The sequence below is a fragment of the Hibiscus syriacus genome, unplaced genomic scaffold (assembly GCF_006381635.1).
Source record: "Hibiscus syriacus cultivar Baekdansim isolate YM2019G1 unplaced genomic scaffold, ASM638163v2 tig00111941_pilon, whole genome shotgun sequence".
Taxonomy (NCBI): domain Eukaryota; kingdom Viridiplantae; phylum Streptophyta; class Magnoliopsida; order Malvales; family Malvaceae; genus Hibiscus; species Hibiscus syriacus.
This window is the reverse complement of record NW_024063217.1, coordinates 1,054,573-1,072,265: the sequence shown is the minus strand read 5'-3', so window position 1 is coordinate 1,072,265 and position 17,693 is coordinate 1,054,573. Positions and strand designations below refer to the sequence as shown.

General features: G+C 35.7%; 1 protein-coding gene across 1 annotated transcript; it reads right to left on the bottom strand.

The window, feature by feature from the left end:
* Positions 1-12,158: 12,158 nt before the first annotated feature.
* LOC120173069 (S-norcoclaurine synthase 1-like) lies at positions 12,159-13,572 on the bottom strand. Its single transcript, XM_039180357.1, has 4 exons — positions 13,287-13,572; positions 12,944-13,191; positions 12,549-12,873; positions 12,159-12,474 (listed from the first exon to the last, which is right to left on the bottom strand). Exons 1-4 carry the CDS (start codon positions 13,356-13,358, stop codon positions 12,235-12,237), a joined length of 885 nt encoding a protein of 294 aa, XP_039036288.1. The 5' UTR covers positions 13,359-13,572; the 3' UTR covers positions 12,159-12,234.
* Positions 13,573-17,693: the final 4,121 nt, after the last annotated feature.

The following is a 17,693-nucleotide window of genomic DNA, read 5'->3' as shown; positions in this document are numbered from 1 at the left end:
AGCAGTTGATTGTTACACAAAAATTATTCGTATCAAGAAAGATGATTGTTTTGATACAAAGGAAGACTTGAAGATAGCTTTGTATACGAAATGTGTGGAATATGGCTATCAACTAAAAGTTAACAAATCAAGCAAAGATCGTTTCGAAACAAGGTGTATGATTGACAAAAACTGTACGTGGCGTATGATTACAAAGAGGATAAAAGATTGCGAAATGTTTCAAGTTAGGACTTTTATTGATAAACATACATGTTCAAGAACCCAAGTTTTTCCTCACTATAGACAGGCAAACAAAAAGGTGTTGGGTGGTTTTCTGGCTGAGTTAATGTTTTTGAATGGCAGGGTATATCGGGGACATGAAATTATGACTGACATGAATGCTCGGTTCAAGATTAGTATCTCATATTCTCAATCTTGGAGAGCCAAATGTTATGCCTTGGAATTGTTGAGGGGGTCGCCAGAAGCATCGTTTTCCCAACTGCCGGCTTATTGTCACAATTTAAAGCTGAAAAATCCTAAGTCGGTAACTCATATCAAAACAGATAGAGATGGACGCTTTGAGTTGGTGTTTATCGCCATTGGTGCTACGGTTAGTAAATCAATATAATTTTATTGACTCATTTTTGTTAGTTACATGCATTTCACATTTAAATGATTATATTTCTTGTGTATATGATTTTGTAGATTCGTTCGTTTATTTCTTGCATGCGCCCAATAATTATAGTTGACGGAGCACATTTAAAAGGTCGATACATTGAAGTAAACTTATTAGCAGTAGTCATGGATGCTAACAATGGGATACTGCCAATAGCTTACGGGGTTGGCAAATCTAAAACCTCTGATTCATGGACATGGTTTATGGGGTATCTTAGGGATTGCATAGGTCCTATTAGCAATATGACAATCATATCCAATAAGGCAAACTCAATTGACAACGCTGTTAGAAGGTGTTTCCCAGATGCTTTTCATGGACTTTGTGGTGTTCATTTGTATAGAAATCTAAAATCAATGTTTGCTGGTATAAAAAATCACAAATGGACATACTGGAAGGCTGTAAAAGCTTATCGGGAAGTGGATTTTAATAAACATATAAACTGTTTAAGACGTGTTTTGCCTCAGTGTGCTCAAACACTAGAAGATGTCGGGTTTGAAAGATGGTCAAGAGTACATCAACTTGGAGCAAGATATGGTTTCATGACGTCTAATAGTGCAGAATCAATCAACGCTCTAAGTCATCATTCCCGGAAATTACCCATTACTATGGTTAATGGAGTTTTTTCGATTCTCTATTCAACAGTGGTACTACAAGAAAAGAAACCATGCATGTATTATTTCTTTAAATTCGTAACTTATCATATATTTTACTAAGTATTATTTATTTAAATTTACAGGAACATCATGTTACACCATGGACTGAAAAAAAGATAACGAAACGTGTTGTGAAGTCAACGTCATGGAGAGTTGAACCATGTTCAAACACTTTGTTTGAAGTACTAGATAATAACTTAAATGGGCTTGTCGATATAAATGAAAAGACGTGTAGTTGTATGAAATGGCAAACATCTGGTTATCCGTGTGGCCATGTTATAAAAGTTGCTCTTCATCTAAACCAAGATGATTCAAGTGCATACGCTATGGATTGCTACACTTACAAACAGTTTTGCCACCAGCAATGGACAGAAGGCTACCTGGCCGACCAAAAAGTCATGATCGTATACCGTCTAAGGGTGAAGAGAAGAAGAGATCGACATGTAGTCGGTGCAAGGAAAGTGGTCATACAAGGTTGACATGTGGATCACCAGTGCCATCACAATCATCTTTTCCTCTACCAAAATATGGATCCTCATCAAAATCCCAATCACAACCGGCTTCACCTTTTGGGACTGTTAACTTAGGTGATTTTTAAATGCAAACGTTGTATTGTGTGTATATTATGTGTGAACTTTTAACATTTTCAGTTAGGCATGTATTAGTAACTTGAGTTTGAACATTGCTATGATATGTTCAGTTGTTATCACTTATTAGACATTCATTTGACTATCGCAACGCGGAAATCGCAACGCGAATATGACTATCGCAACACGGAAATGACTATCGCAACGCGTAATTGACTATCGCAACGCAGAAATGACTATCGCAACGAGAGAATCGCAATGCGAAATGAAAATCGCAACGAGAGAATCGCAATGCTAAAATGAAAATCGCAACGCATATAAATATTTAAATATTCACCCAAGTCATTATTATATCATTGTTCACAAAATGCATCAGATAACATTCCAGAAGTAAGCACTTATATAAATATTTAAATGGACAACATATAGGTTTAGTGCAGGTTCAATGACAACATAAAGAGTAGTAGTTTATTCTTGAAACTTAAATTTTCAACACTGTGAAGTTAGTATTTGTCTTTTGGTTGAAGTAATGCAATTCATTCAAGTTTCAATTTGCAGAAGAAGAATAGAATCTGAAACTTAAAATCGCAACGCGAAAATGACTATCGCAACGCGAAAATGACTATCGCAATGCGAATTTGACTATCGCAACGAGAGAATCACAATGTGATTTTCATTTCGCATTGTGATTCTTTCGTTGCGATAGTCAAATTCGCATTGCGATAGTCATTTTCGCATTGCGATAGTCATTTTCGCGTTGCAATTTTGTTGTTGCGATTTTCATTTCGCATTGCGATTCTCTCGTTGCGATAGTCATTTTCGCATTGCGATAGTAAACTATTCTTCTTCTGTAAATTGAAACTTGAATAGATTGCATTACTTCAACCAAAAGACAACCAAAAACAAATACCAATCGAATGAATTTACTAAGCAATCTAAGTAAAATTACGAGTAAATTTATCATCAAGTTAAATATGAAAAATATTAAACTTACCTCGTTGCATAGAGTATGAACCTCGTTCTGCAACGATGCTACAATCTCACGTAGAGCTGCTACCTCACCACGTACAGTAGATACCTCAACACGCCATGCACCATTGTCATCGCGTAAAGTACCGACCTCCTCACGCAAGGCATTGACCTCATTACGTAACTCCCCTAACTCATCCCGTGGAGGTGGAGAACGGGAGATAAACGTCGTGGCATCTTTGCCGTTATCATGAGGTGATGGTGGAGAAGAGGCTCGATGATGTGACAGAATAGGTGATGACTCTCGTTGTGGAGGTGTATATTCGGGTCGATCAGGTGATGGCTCTGGGTGAGGTGATGGCTCTCAAAGTGGTGGCTGCTCATCATCCGTGCCATCAAAAAAATGCTTACTAGCTTGCCACCAATCAGTGGCAATCTCAGCTTCCGTGGGTGTTAGCCTCTGTAATGGAGTGTTGGCCTCCTAACAATATAAAAGCTTAAACAAAGTTAAACGTGTACTAGTAATAACTTGTTTATAAACATATGGTAGTATTTGTGTTAACTTACATTATTTATTATAGTATACGGTAGTAAATCTTCCCATTGCTGCAAGGACTGTTTCCTCTTCCAGGAAATAGCCCTAGGAATATCATTAGAAGTTTTTAATGCATATGTGTGCATGGCGGGAAAGGCCTCAAATATCCAAATCTACAAACAATATAATAACAAACATTAGTAATTGTTAAAGAATTAATTTTAATTTTGGAAACATTATATAAAAATTATTACCTTAAAGGCCCAAATAAAGCCTGACAAAGTGTATTTGGAACCATCACAACGCAAACTTTTCTGATCATCAAAGGCAGACGACAACTTATTCCATGTAGCTTTTCATAGATACGAACCCCACGGAAACATGTTCCATGCATTTAGGTCCTCTACCAATTTAATTAGATCATTAGGAATAGGTTGTCGGGCCTCTCTGCCTAAAAAGCCGGCTTGCAAAAGTATTAGAAGGCATACTCAGACAACATCGACATCATCCATCCGAGTAAAACCATATTTCTTATTCAATAATCTCGTTAAGTCTTCTACGTGTTAATTCGACTTCTCCGTTGACAGCTCAGGGAAAACCCGGGAAAACCATGATAGGCGGGTAATATGTCTAGTGTACCGATCTACATCATCGTGTCCGAAGCGTAGACCGGTGATTAAGCAAAACTCCTCCCGCCCAAAACACGTATAAGCCGGTGGAAAATCAAACCATATCTCTTCATCACGACGTTGTATAGTCTCTGGTAGATCGCTAGTCATGGTTTGAAGAAACAGATGGGTCAACATAGCATCTCCACCCGGATGTTGTACTTTCAGCCATGGTTCGAAGCAAGTATCCTCAAATATTTTTCTTTGTGCAGGTGAAAGCTTCGACGCAATTGTTTTGGCCAGGCTTACTTTATTTCTTAAGGTCAATTGAGCCGAATAAAAGTTCTGCAAAAATAATAAACATACCAATTTAGATATACCAAAAACTACACTGTGAAGATATAACAAGAACAATAAACATAAAGAGTAGTAGTTTATTCTTCAAACTTAAATTTGCAACACTGTGAATTTAGTATTTGTCTTTGTTTTTTGGTTGAAGTAATGCAATTCATTCAAGTTTCAATTTGCAGAAGAAGAATAGTTTCTGAAACTTTAAATCGCAACACGAAAATGACTATCGCAACGCGAATTTGACTATCGCAACGCAAGAATCGCAACGCGAAATGAAAATCGCAACGACAGAATCGCATTGCGATAGTCATTCTTGGTTTCAAATACTAAAATTGAAAGAAACTTGAATAGATTGCATTACTTCAACCAAAAGACAAAACAAAGACAAATACTAACTTCACAGGGTTAAAGACTAAACAGTTTAGCAGTATTGGCAGCACTCGAATGAATATAATAAGCAATCTAAGTGAAATGGTTAATCTATTATTGAAAACACCAGTAAACTTATCATCAATTTCAATATGAAAAACCTAATAATAATGTAAAATTTTCAAAATAAAAATAATTAAAAAAACTAACCCTCGGTGGTTGATTTTCCATTTCTGACCGTGAATGATTTCGCCGGAGATGGAGACTGATATCGTCGGAGATGGGGACTGATTTCGTCAGAGATGGGGATGGATGTCGTCTTAGAGAGTGAGAGATGGAGATGAGATTGATTTGTGATTTAGGGTTTTAGGTTATGAGTTACGATTACGGGATATACTATAGACGGTTCAGTGTTCTGATATATTAATATATTCGTGTTTGGAATTTGAAAAAAAAATACACGTTGGATACGAATGGCGCTATGTAAATCGCATTGCGATAGTCAGATTCGCGTTGCGATTTACATATTCGCATTGTGATTTACGTATTCGCATTGCGATTTACGTATTCGCATTGCGATTTACGTATTCACATTGCAATTTACGTATTCGCAACGCGATAGTCAGAATCGCGTTGCGAATTTGGAAACTGATTTGCGATACCGGAGATCGCGTTGCGATTTAGTTGGTCATTTTGGCAAATCCAAAAAAAGTTGGTTAAAATTGTATATTATAAGGCATTTTTGGTCACTGAAGTTATTTTCTCGAAAAATAAAGGAACCCCAAAATAAATAAAGTCATAATAGAAAAGAATATTGATTTTTGGCTAGATATTTTCAAAATAATGGAAATATCCATTAAATTGAGTTTCATCCCGAATTTGCTTCCAAAAAGTTGGACTCTTCGTAACAGACAACAATCACATGTAAGTCATAATGCGTGGTCACGCCTTATTGAAAATAGTCTTATGCTCAGTTTCACATAAGAAATCAGCCGTGTGTTCTTCACAAGACGAGGTCATGCCTTATCAAAGAGTCTTCTGCTCAATTCCAAATTCTTCCAAAAAAGACTTGATTCTCACATAAAAAGCTAAAACAATACGTTTTAAAGCCGATTTCCACCATTGCATCCATATTTCACATCCTAGATTAAAACAAACATAATTTCCATAATTAAGTTTAAATTATAATAAGGATATAGAGGAATTAAACATAAAAAGATGTATATAATTATAACTTATCAGTTTTTAATGCGGTTAAAATTACATCGAGCTTCGTTGAAGATGGACTATTGTATCTTGACTATTACAAAGAAACATGTCCCTTGGCAGAAGAGATTGCTAGCAGGAATGTTGAGATTGCAGTGCTCAAAGATCCTCGAATGGTCACTTCGCTTCTTCGCCTGCATTTTCAGAAATGCTTTGTCATGGTCAGATTTCTTTTATCTGTATTCCCGGGTTATAAATTTGGAACGGAAGATGGCTTAATAGAGTTCATGATCATTCACATATACGTATGTATGTTATAACACAACCTTAAGCTCAATTCTTTGATGAATGATATGAACAGGTAGCCATACACTTGGGAAGGCTAGATGTTTAAGTTTCAGACAAAGATCTTACGACATGAACATGGAAGAAAAGTATGACAAGTACAACTGATATCGAAGTTTTTGAAGAGTCCTACGGTCCATATGTCGATCTTTTTACTCCGGCGAAGTTTGACAATCAACGTTACATTAACGTTCTTGAAGGAAATGGATTGTTGGGATCTGATAATATGTTAAGAAACCGAAGCCCGTGAAGGGGAGATAAGAAAACTGGTTTGAGCTTTTGCATCTAATCAACAACTTTTCTTCAGTTCGTTTGCGAAATCAGCTGTCAAGGTTTTTCAACACAAGTCTAGGTGTTCTTTTTTTCTGCTTAATTTGTGATCGATTGTTTGTCATTATCTTCCATATTTCGTAACAAGAAACATAATATTTTGGTTGATATTGAATGCTCATACACCCATGTATATATGGTGTTCGAACTCGAGACCTTGAGGAGTAACAACAATTCCGTAACCCTACGCATTGCAAGTGCATGTATATACCTTTCATTTAATGCATATGTTGGATTTGCAGTTAATAACTTAATATTGTCCATTGGTTTTTTTTCCGGGACACTCGATCTTTGTAGCACATAATATATAGGTAATGTTGAAAATTTAACCAACTTTCGGTGGAAAGTTGGATTTAATTAATCCACCGAATACAATTATCAAAAAGCAGTACACAATTGTTGATTTTTTTCAACAATGGTAGAACCTCAATTTTAGCCATTATAATTTAGGGCATTTACAAATTAGTCCTTAAGCTTCAACTATAAATACCCTAGCTCATTTAGCTTCAAAATCATCCCAAAGCATTCTAGCTTTCTTACAATACTAGAGAGAATTTAGAGAGTTTCTTGAGAGTTGTTTTCTCCTTTTTATCAAGAGAGAATTATCATTGTTTTCTCCTTGGTAGATCGAGAGAAGTTGTAATTCCTATTTTCTCATAGTGAAATTCTTCTACCGTTGCCCGTGGTTTTTACCCTATATTATTTAGGGGGTTTTCACGTAAAATTTGTGTCTTCTTTATTTTCATTTTTATTCTCTCAAATTATCAGTTACGATTTTGCTCTATCCGATAGTCGTCTTTCGCAACAATTGGTATCCGAGCCAGATTAGAGTGTGTAATATCTGCTTATTGTCTTTGTGGTTGCCACCAAAAGGTGGATCCTCCAACAAAAGAAAGTAAGAAGGTATTACCCATTCTTTGAAGGTTCCAAAAAACTATTCATGATAGTGAAATAGTGGGAGCTATCCGTAAAAGAAGCTATGGCAACGAAATTTGATATTGAAAAATTCAAAGGGAGAAATTTCTCATTGTGGAAATTGAAGATGAAGGATATCCTGAGGAAAGACGGTTGTCTAGCAGCTATCAGTGAAAGGCCAGTGAATTTCACAGATGACAACAAATGGATCGAAATGGACGGGAATGCTATGGTAAACTTTCATCTAGCATTAGCAGATGAAGTATTGTCAAGCATCGAGGAGAAGAAGACAACTAAGGAGATATGGGATCATCTCACCAAATTGTACGAGGTCACATCGTTGCACAATAAAATTTTCCTTAAGAGGAAATTGTATACTCTCCGGATATCAGAATATACTTCGGTGACGGAGCACTTAAACACACTGAACACGTTATTTTCTCAGCTTACATCCTTAAGATGTACAATAGGAGAACAAGAACGTGCTGAACTTCGACTTCAAAGTTTACCGGATTCGTATGATCAACTCATCATCAACTTGACAAACAGTAATGTCACCAGTCTAGTCTTCGATGACATTGCAGCTGTTGTTCAATAAGAAGAAAATCGGTGCAAGAACAAGGAAGATAGAAAAGTAAATCTGCAACAAGCAGAAGCGTTGACAACGATGAGAGGGAGATCAACAGAACGTGGCCAAAGCAGCAGTCACAAACATGGTAGATCAAAGTCGAGAAGCAAGAAGAATTTAAAATGCTACAACTGTGGAAAGAAGGGTCACTTGAAGAAGGATTGTTGGAGTATAAATAAAAACTCCAATCCACAAGGCAATACCGCAAACACTTCAGATGATGGAGATGATCTATGCTGTGAAGCATCAACCACCGTGGAAGGTAAAAAGAAATATGCAGACATATGGCTCATTGATTCGGGAGCAACATATCACATGACCTCAAGAAGAGAATGGTTCCATCATTATGAACCTATCTCAGGAGGATCCGTGTATAGTTGCAATGATCATGCCTTGGAGATCGTTGGCGTGGGAACCATCAAATTGAAGATGTATGATGGAACAATTAAAGTTGTTCGAGATGTGCGGCACGTGAAAGGCCTGAAGAAAAATTTATTATCCCACGGATTGTTGGATAATAATGAAAGCAAGATTGAAACACGGAAAGGAATCATGAAGGTGTTCCGTGGAGCGCTTGTGGTGTTGAAAGGAGAAAAGATAGCTGCAAACTTGTACATGCTGAAGGGAGAAACTTTGCTAGAAGCAGAAGCCTCTGTTGCCTCATGTAGTTCAGATTCTGCAATGCTATGGCATCAAAAACTTGGACACATGTCAGAACAAGAAATGAAAGTCCTTGTGGAGAAAAAGCTACTTTCAGGCTTAACAAAGGTATCACTTCCTTTGTGTGAGCATTGCATAACAAGTAAGCAGCACCGGTTGAAATTCAACACATCAAATTCTATAGGCAAAAATGTTCTAGAATTGGTTCACTCTGACGTATGGCAAGCACCAGTTACATCCCTAGGCGGAGCAAAATATTTTGTCTCATTTATTGATGACTACTCCAGGAGATGTTGGGTGTACCCTATTAAAAAGAAGTCAGACATGTCTTCAACTTTCAAAAACTTCAAAGCGAGGGTGGAACTTGATTCTGGAAATAATATCAAGTGTTTCAGAACAGATAATGGAGGAGAATACACAAGTAGAGAATTTGATGACTTTTGCAAGAAATAAGGCATCAAAAGGCAGTTCACAGTGGCGAACACTCCTTAACAAAATGGAGTGGCAGAGCGGATGAACAGAACCTTGTTATAAAGAACAAGAGCAATGTTGAGGGATGCAGGCCTAGAAAAATCATTGTGGGCATAAGCAGTCAATACCGCTTGTTATTTGGTGAATCGAGCTCCATCAACTGCAATAGAGCTGAAGACACCAATGGAGATGTGGACTGGTAAACCAGCTGATTATTCAAACCTCCATGTATTTCGAAGTATTGTGTACGTGATGTACAACTCCCAAAAAATTTCAAAGCTGGATCCAAAATCCAGGAAATGAAAATTCTTGGGGTATGCTGATGGTGTAAAGGGGTATCGCTTGTGGGATCCCACTGCCCGCAAAGTTATCATCAGTATGGATGTTATCTTTGTAGAAGATAAACTACAAAGAAAAGAAGATGATGATAGCGCTAAAAAGTCAGAGACTACATAGATATATGTGGAAAAGGAGGTTGAACAAGGAGATTCTTCTGAAGCAGAACCAGCACATGATGAACAAGAACTAGAGAGTTCTTAAGCTCCAACAACTCGTCAATCAGATCGTGTAAGAAGACGTCCCAATTGAAACTCAGATTATGTTATAGAATGTAATATTGCTTACTGCCTTTTAATAGAGGACGGTGAGCCATCAACATACCAAGAGGCAATAAACAGCGCAGATGCTTAATTGTGGATGATGGGTCTTCAAAATCAAGCGAAATGGTGACGATCAAGTGGAGAGGTATCATGCAAGATTGGTGGTCAAAGGATATGCTCAAAAAGAAGGTATTGATTTCAATGAAATATTTTCTCTTGTGGTTCGACTAACAACAGTTCGAGTAGTTTTGGCAATGTGTGCTACATTGAACTTACATCTAAAGCAGCTAGATGTTAAAACAACTTTTCTTCATGGAAATCTTGAAGAAGAGATTTACATGCTCCAGCCTGAAGGTTTTGAAGAAAGAGAAAAGAAGAACTTGGTTTGCAGGTTGAACAAATCTTTGTACGGTCTAAAGCAGGCGCCGAGGTGTTGGTATAAGAGATTTGATTCCTTCATTATGTGCCTTGGATATAACAGACTTAATGCAGATCCTTGTGCTTATTTCAAGAGGTATGATGATAACGATTTTGTTATATTGCTGTTGTATGTGGATGACATATTGGTTGCAGGACCCAACAAAGATCATATTGAAGAATTGAAGGCACAACTGGCTAGGGAATTTGAAATGAAGGACTTGGGATCAGCAAACAAGATTCTAGGGATGCAAATTCACCGAGACAGAAGTAATAGGAAGATTTGGCTTTCATAAAAGAATTACTTGAAGAATATCTTGTCACGATTCAGCATGCAAGATTGTAAGCCAATTTCTACCCCTCTTCCTATTAACTTTAAATTATCCTCCAGTATGAGTCCTATCAGTGAAGAAGAGATGATGGAGATGTCTCGAGTATCGTATGCATTAACAGTGGGAAGTTTAATGTTCGCTATGATATACACAAGACCAGACATTGCACAAGCAGTGGTTAGTCAGTATATGGCGAATCCAAGCAAAGAGCATTGGAATACAGTAAAGAGTATCCTGAGATACATCAAAAGGACCTCAAATGTTGCATTATGTATGGAGGATCAAATTTACTAATCAATGGGTATGTAGATTCTAACTATGCAGGGGATTTGGATAAAAGCAAATCTACTACAGGATATGTGTTCAAAATTGCTGGTGGAGCTGTAAGCTGGGTTTCAAAATTGCAGTCAGTTGTGGCTACATCCACAACATAAGCAGAAAATGTAGTAGCTACACAAGCCAGTAAAGAAGCAATTTGGTTGAAGATGCTATTGGAGGAGTTTGGGCACAATCAAGAGTATGTCTCTCTGTTTTGTGACAGTCAAAGCGCCTTACATCTAGCAAGGAATCCAGCATTTTATTCAAGGACAAAGCACATACGAGTTCAGTACCATTTCATTCGTGAAAAGGTGGAAGAAGGGACGATAGATATGCAGAAGATACATACCAAAGACAATATAGCAGATTTCATGACGAAGACGATCAATACCGATAAATTTACTTGGTGTCGATCCTCTTGTGGCCTGTCAGAAACGTAAGCAACATGATGGTATAAGGTAGAAAGAATGGTGTGAAGATATGATTGTTTCAATCAAATCTTCAAGTGAGAGATTGTTGAAAATTAAACCAACTTTCGGTGGAAAGTTGGATTTAATTAATCCATCGAATACAATTGTCAAAAAGCAGTACACAATTGTTGATTTTTTCAACAATGGTAGAACCTAATTTTAGCCATTATAATTTAGGATATTTACAAATTAGTCCTTAAGCTTCAACTATAAATACCCTAGCTAATTTAGCTTCAAAAGCATCCAAGCATTCTCGCTTTCTTACAATACTAGAGAGAATTTAGAGAGTTTCTTGAGAGTTGTTTTCTCCTTTTTATCAAGAGAGAATTATCATTGTTTTCTCCTTGGTAGATCGAGAGAAGTTGTAATTCTTATTTTCTCATAGTGAAATTCTTCTACCGTTGCCCGTGGTTTTTACCATATATTATTTAGGGATTTTCCACGTAAAATTTGTGTCTTCTTTATTTTCATTTTTATTCTTTCAAATTATCAATTGTGATTTTGTTCTATCCGATAGCCGTCTTCCACAACAGGTAAATCATCTAAGAAGGTTCTCACATGGCAACGTCATCAAGAACAGATTGTACAATAACATTTAGATAATTCCAGTAACTAATCCAGAGAACAATATCAACAAACCATTACTTTTTCACCCAACAATGGCTGAAATTCTCGATCAATATAACTAGATTTTCTCTGTTTTCTTCTTCGTACCGAGTGTTATTGACCGAGAATTTGACTGCTTTTTTCAGAATCTGTCTTTATTCAAGTATTTAGCATGGACAAAGATGTGATAAACTTGACTAAGATTCCGTACTAGAGCTTCACTTTATTTATCATAAATTTCCCATCAAGTTTGCTGGTCATCTTCAACCTCTGGAACTCCTCAATTGGTAGAGTCCTATACAGTGCCTTGTTCGTCTGAACAAGATCTTCCAAAGGACCAATCTGGGTTCCCATTTTTTGACAGTGAAATGATGCAATCGACAGCCTCTCTTTCTCCGGATTTACCACAGCTCTATGTACTACATTTTTGTATTCTCCATTGCTCAGAATCTGCATTTATATAACATTACGTATACGATTCATCAAGTCTTAGACTATGTAGCTTGAAATATTTGTTATATTACCTCAAGCACGTCTCCGATATTGATGATGAATGCGTTTGGGATGGGTTTAACAGGTACCCATTTCTGGTTTCTATTGAACTGCAATCCTTCAACTTCATTGACTTGAAGCAAGAGTGTTAAGGCTGTAGTATCAGAGTGAGGTGATGCACCAAGAACCTTGCTTGCCTCTGGACATGGTAGATAATAGTTCAATTTTATTCCTTGTATTTCATCCTCAAAGAAGCTTAAAAGCTTCTCAGGATCTGTTCCCAGGTTCTTGGCAATAAGCTTCATGAGTTGAATCATAACGTTATGCAACTCCATTGAGTACTTCTCCAAGGTTGGCCTGAAAGCAGCTTTACAGTCACAGACACCCGATAATGGTTATGAAGTTGAAGGATCATCGCTGATTTTACCTGAGTGAAGGAGGATTGGTCAGCCAGAATCTCTTATTTCTTAAGGGCACAGGCAGGCCAAAAAGGAAGATCATGTCGCCCCAATCAAGCTTCTGGTCTTCTGCTACAATAAAGGCTTGGCCATAGCCTTCGATGTGATTCGGTATCTGTGCAAAAGCCATCTTCTTCTCCAAAGGCAAGTTGAAGAACTCTTGTGCGTCGGTCTTCATTTGCTCAATCACTTCATCTGCTACCCCATGATTGATTAACTGTTGCACCCATCAAATAAAACTGAACTACCAAGTCCATTTAGGTAGTGAAAAAAAAGTTACTGTGAATTGAGAGTTGTGATTAGATTAGGTACCTGGAAGAAACCCCAGTGTTTGCAAGCGAAATGGAGTTTTTTCTGTTCATCATCATGGTCTAGCTTGCTCATGTCAATTACAGGACTCAGCAGGGATTCATCTGTGGAAACCTCATCGGATTCAACCTCTGGTCGGATTTATCTGGGTGGGATGTTCTTGGATGCAAGAGATTGGACATTCTCAACAGGTAAAGAACCAAACTGCTCAAGTTCAACTGTGCTCTGCACCATTAGTTCGATTGCTGTAATGCTATCTCAAGTTATGACTCAGGAAAATTTGATTCTTTTTATAGCGGAATTTTTATCTAAATATCATAAAAAATAATAAGAATAACTGTATGAGATTATTGTTTTTTTTTTGGTTTGTCACCTTATACTATGTATAAGTTATATGAATTTTATCCAAACAAAAAAAGAAAGTAAATATGCATTATATGCATGTCTGTTCCAAATGATGTATATAATCTTAGTTATTTTTTAAAGTGAGTATCCTATAATATTTTATAATAAAGATTATTTTGTCAAATTTGAAATTACGAGGGATTTACGAGGTTTTCTTACCAAAATTTATCATGAAAAACAATTAAAGATACTGTCAAAATCTTCGTTTACAACATTTTCTATAATTCTCCCGAGAACCAATTTAACACCCCAAATTCTAGGCTAATAGTTTCGGGTTTACCCAAGAGGTTTGTGGACTCCGTAGATTTCATAATTTAAGTCATTGGGCTTAATTGAGATAGAATTGGACCCAATTAGCCATCAAAAGAATATTTTTTAAATGGTAGGAAGATGAGAAAGGATCAAAAGCATAATTAACCCATTTTTTAAAAGATGTGAGTTTTTTTCTCTTTCATCTCCATCTTCTCTCTATTTTCTTCTTTCCTTCTCTCATTTCTCCTCCAAGTGCCATAGCTAAAGGTGAGTCTTTTGAACCATTTCATACTTCTTTTAAACTCCATTTGCATCCTAAACCCATCCATCAACTTTGGTTTGATGATTCAAAGTCTTGGTTCATTTCTAGCTAAAGAAAAGTGAGGTCTCTCCCAAATCGCCAAGGAAAGGAGTGTGGCTAAGCAAGGAGCTTCATTTCGAGATTTAAACATCAAGGTATAGATTTGAGAAATTTAGCACATATTAGTGTAATTTTTCAGATTTGGCCAAACAATGGAAGATTTAATGACTAAAATGCAATTTTCAAAAATTTTATGGCCATAGTAAAAAGTAAAAGCTAAGTTGATTCATCTTTGACTATGAAATATTTTAATAGAGAATATGGAAATGGAATTTGGTGATTTTCAAGATTAATTAATGGTAAAAATGGAATTTCTCAATAATTGAATTTTAAATTAAGACAAGTGTCTTATTAAATTATACTACAATAATCAAGAAGAGAAAAATTTTCAGCTTCAACTCTCTCTTGGCTGAAACTTCAAAGCTTGCTAAGGTAAGAATTTCATTTTTGGATTGCTATTAGATAGAGAATTAATCTACATGAAATTCTCTACCTATTGGTATATAAATTGCATGGTGAAGATGCTTGTGTGTTGATATTTGGTGATTAGGGTTTGTGTAGGGTTTGGTGATTTTGAAGAATTGATTAAAGATTATTATGTTTTTAAGGTTGGTGATTAATTCTAAGGCTTGTAAGATGATTGAAATTGTTTATACATGCTTGTATGAGGTTCGGCCAACTTAGGGTTTATAATGAATTATTGGATTTTGATTCAATTTGATGTTTTGATGATTGAAAATGCATGAATTTGATCATATGAGGTTGAATTCATGCTTGGAATTGAACAAAAAGTCTACCTTAGGTAGTAATAAGCATTCGACCATAGGGATAAATTGGAGGAAAATATTGAAAAATTTCCTATGGTCTATAATTGCTATTAGAAGTATTTTATGTGATTTGTAGATTAATTTGAGTCAATTTGGAATCTTGATTTAGGAAAAGGGTTAATTTCCAAGTTTTGAGAATTGTGGGATATTATTGCAAGAATGTGATATTTGAGGTGTTTAATGTTAACTTCTAACATTGATATGCTGGAATTTTAAGTTAGAAACTTGGTTGAAACCAAATTTCAAGTTTGGTTAATTTTAATGGTGGAATGCGGAAAGTCCTAAAGCTTTAGGGACTTGTTTGTGAGTTTGGAAATATGTTGGTATTATTTTGAACAAGAATTTGTAATGCTGATTTTGGGTTTAATTATTTGAATTTGGATTAAATTGCAAGTTATAAAGGTTGGGGTTGAATTCGAAAGGTCTGGATATTATAGGGACTGGATTTCAAGCTTATTAAAAGTGAAAGTATTGATTTGAGAAATTTATTAAGGTACTGGAAATTTTAGTAATTAAGGTGAACTGATCATAATGGTGAAGGGCTATTGTGAAGTTAATGGAAAAGTTAAGGTGAATTTTAGAAAGAATTCATAATTAGTGGCTTGATTGTGGAATTGGAAAAAGTTTGAAATTATTTTGGAATTGAATGAATATTTTGAAAAGTTTGAAATTATGTTGGAATATGATTTAGTATGAAATCGATTTAGTATCGGTTTTTATTTTATATACTTTTTATATTATTAAATTTAGAAATGACCATCCAGCTCAGTTGGTAGAGCACAATGTTCTTAACCTTGAGGTCGTGGGATCGAGTCCTATGGAGGGCATTTCATAATTTGGAGGTCTCCTACGGAAGCTGCTCTCAACCTAGTGTTGGGGAGGGCAGCCTATTATCTTACCTCCCCCTTACCCCATTACATATGGGAACAAGGGACAACCATTTTTTTATATTATTAAATTTAGATTATGTTAGTGTGATACTAACATATAGTCGAATATTGTGTTATTATTATGATATTGTAGACCAAGATAAACTTAGTGATCCAAGCGATCTGAACGGAAAGGAAACATCACGCGAATAAATAATATCGCATAAGGTTCAGTAGTGAGGCAAAGGTGAGTGCAATTTATTTATTTATTCTGATCGAATACGACTTGTGATAAGTCAACCTCATATTATTTTATTTTAAAAAAAATATGATTTACGTTTTAAATTATGAGTTAATTCCATAATATTTGTATAAAGTTTATGAATGATTTAGAGTATGAACTGCCCAAATTTTTGTTTTATGACGATGAATTAAAAATGATTCTAATAACAAAATAATGACTATAAAATGAACTTGAAATGATTTGGGAGTCCATTGTATGTTGCATTGAGAGTCTTAGATACAATTGTCATGCCATGAGGTGGAGTGAATATGATTCTGGTTTGGTACATCGGTGTACATTATGTGTAGCACCGTTGGTGCAGATTATATATATGATTGCATTTGGAGTGCATAGTCTGATTTGATGATAGCACTGAAGTGCTTATTGTGCGCACTCGTCTAACTTACATACCTTGCATTCTTTTAAATATACTTTGAGCTATGGAAATGAAACGTGAAAGAGTTCTGAAAAGTATATGACCGGAAAGAAATGTTATATAATTATTTTGTCTGATATTAATTATTATGATTTTTGATAAAAATCCTAAGATGATTCTTTTCAGGTTTCTGATAAAAAAGATAAAGTGAATAAATTGGTTTGAACGTTTCAAGATTTTTTTTTATTTAATTTTTGAATATTTTAATTTACACATGACATTCAAGTTTACATTCTAGTTGAAACACCAATTTGCCCATCCTTCACAAAACATTTATCATAGTGAAACTCAAGATACACATTATTATCATGTGTAAACCTAGATACTGACAGTAAGTTCCGAGTAATCTGAGGCAACTGTAACACATGATCAAGTTTCAAGTCACAATTCTTAGTAGATAAAACTGCTTTACCCATATGAGAGATTTGCAAGATAGAGCCATCACCGAGAAACACTCTACATGTACTCGAACACTGTCTTGAAGATGACCCTGCAAGATGGACGTTTATAACATGATGCGTAGCTCCAGAATCAAAGAATCACTTATCTGAGACATTTAAGACACCATGAGCAATGAGAGCATTAACCTGAGTAGTTTCCTTTATGGCTTTTTCAGTAGAGACAACAAGATCTACAATCGAGCTCACAAAAGGGTTATAGCACGATTCATTAGCCTCAGTTGTATATTTACACACATTGGCTTGCATATCACTAGTATAAATGTTTTGAGGCAACTCCTTTGAAGTTTTGATCAAACTTGTGCCAACAACAACAAATCATGTGTCCAAGTTTGCCACATAGTTAACATTGATGCATCAATCTTACTTTGTACTGATTACTGAATTGACTCTTTTCTCGAGATAACCATGTAAATTAAAATAAATATTTTTTATATGTAAATTTAGGGGTTAGCGTTCAATCGGATCGAGTCGAGTCAAAATTTTTTTGAGTTGATGAGTAGTATTTTACGATTTAAC

Coding starts and splice junctions, on each gene's coding strand:
- LOC120173069 (XM_039180357.1), bottom strand. CDS start 13,358: ATGAGCAAGCTAGACCATGATGATGAACAGAAAAAACTCCATTTCGCT. Junction 13,192..13,286: donor AACACTGGGGTTTCTTCCAG/GTACCTAATCTA, acceptor TGGGTGCAACAG/TTAATCAATCATGGGGTAGC. Junction 12,475..12,548: donor ATATCGGAGACGTGCTTGAG/GTAATATAACAA, acceptor ATATAAATGCAG/ATTCTGAGCAATGGAGAATA.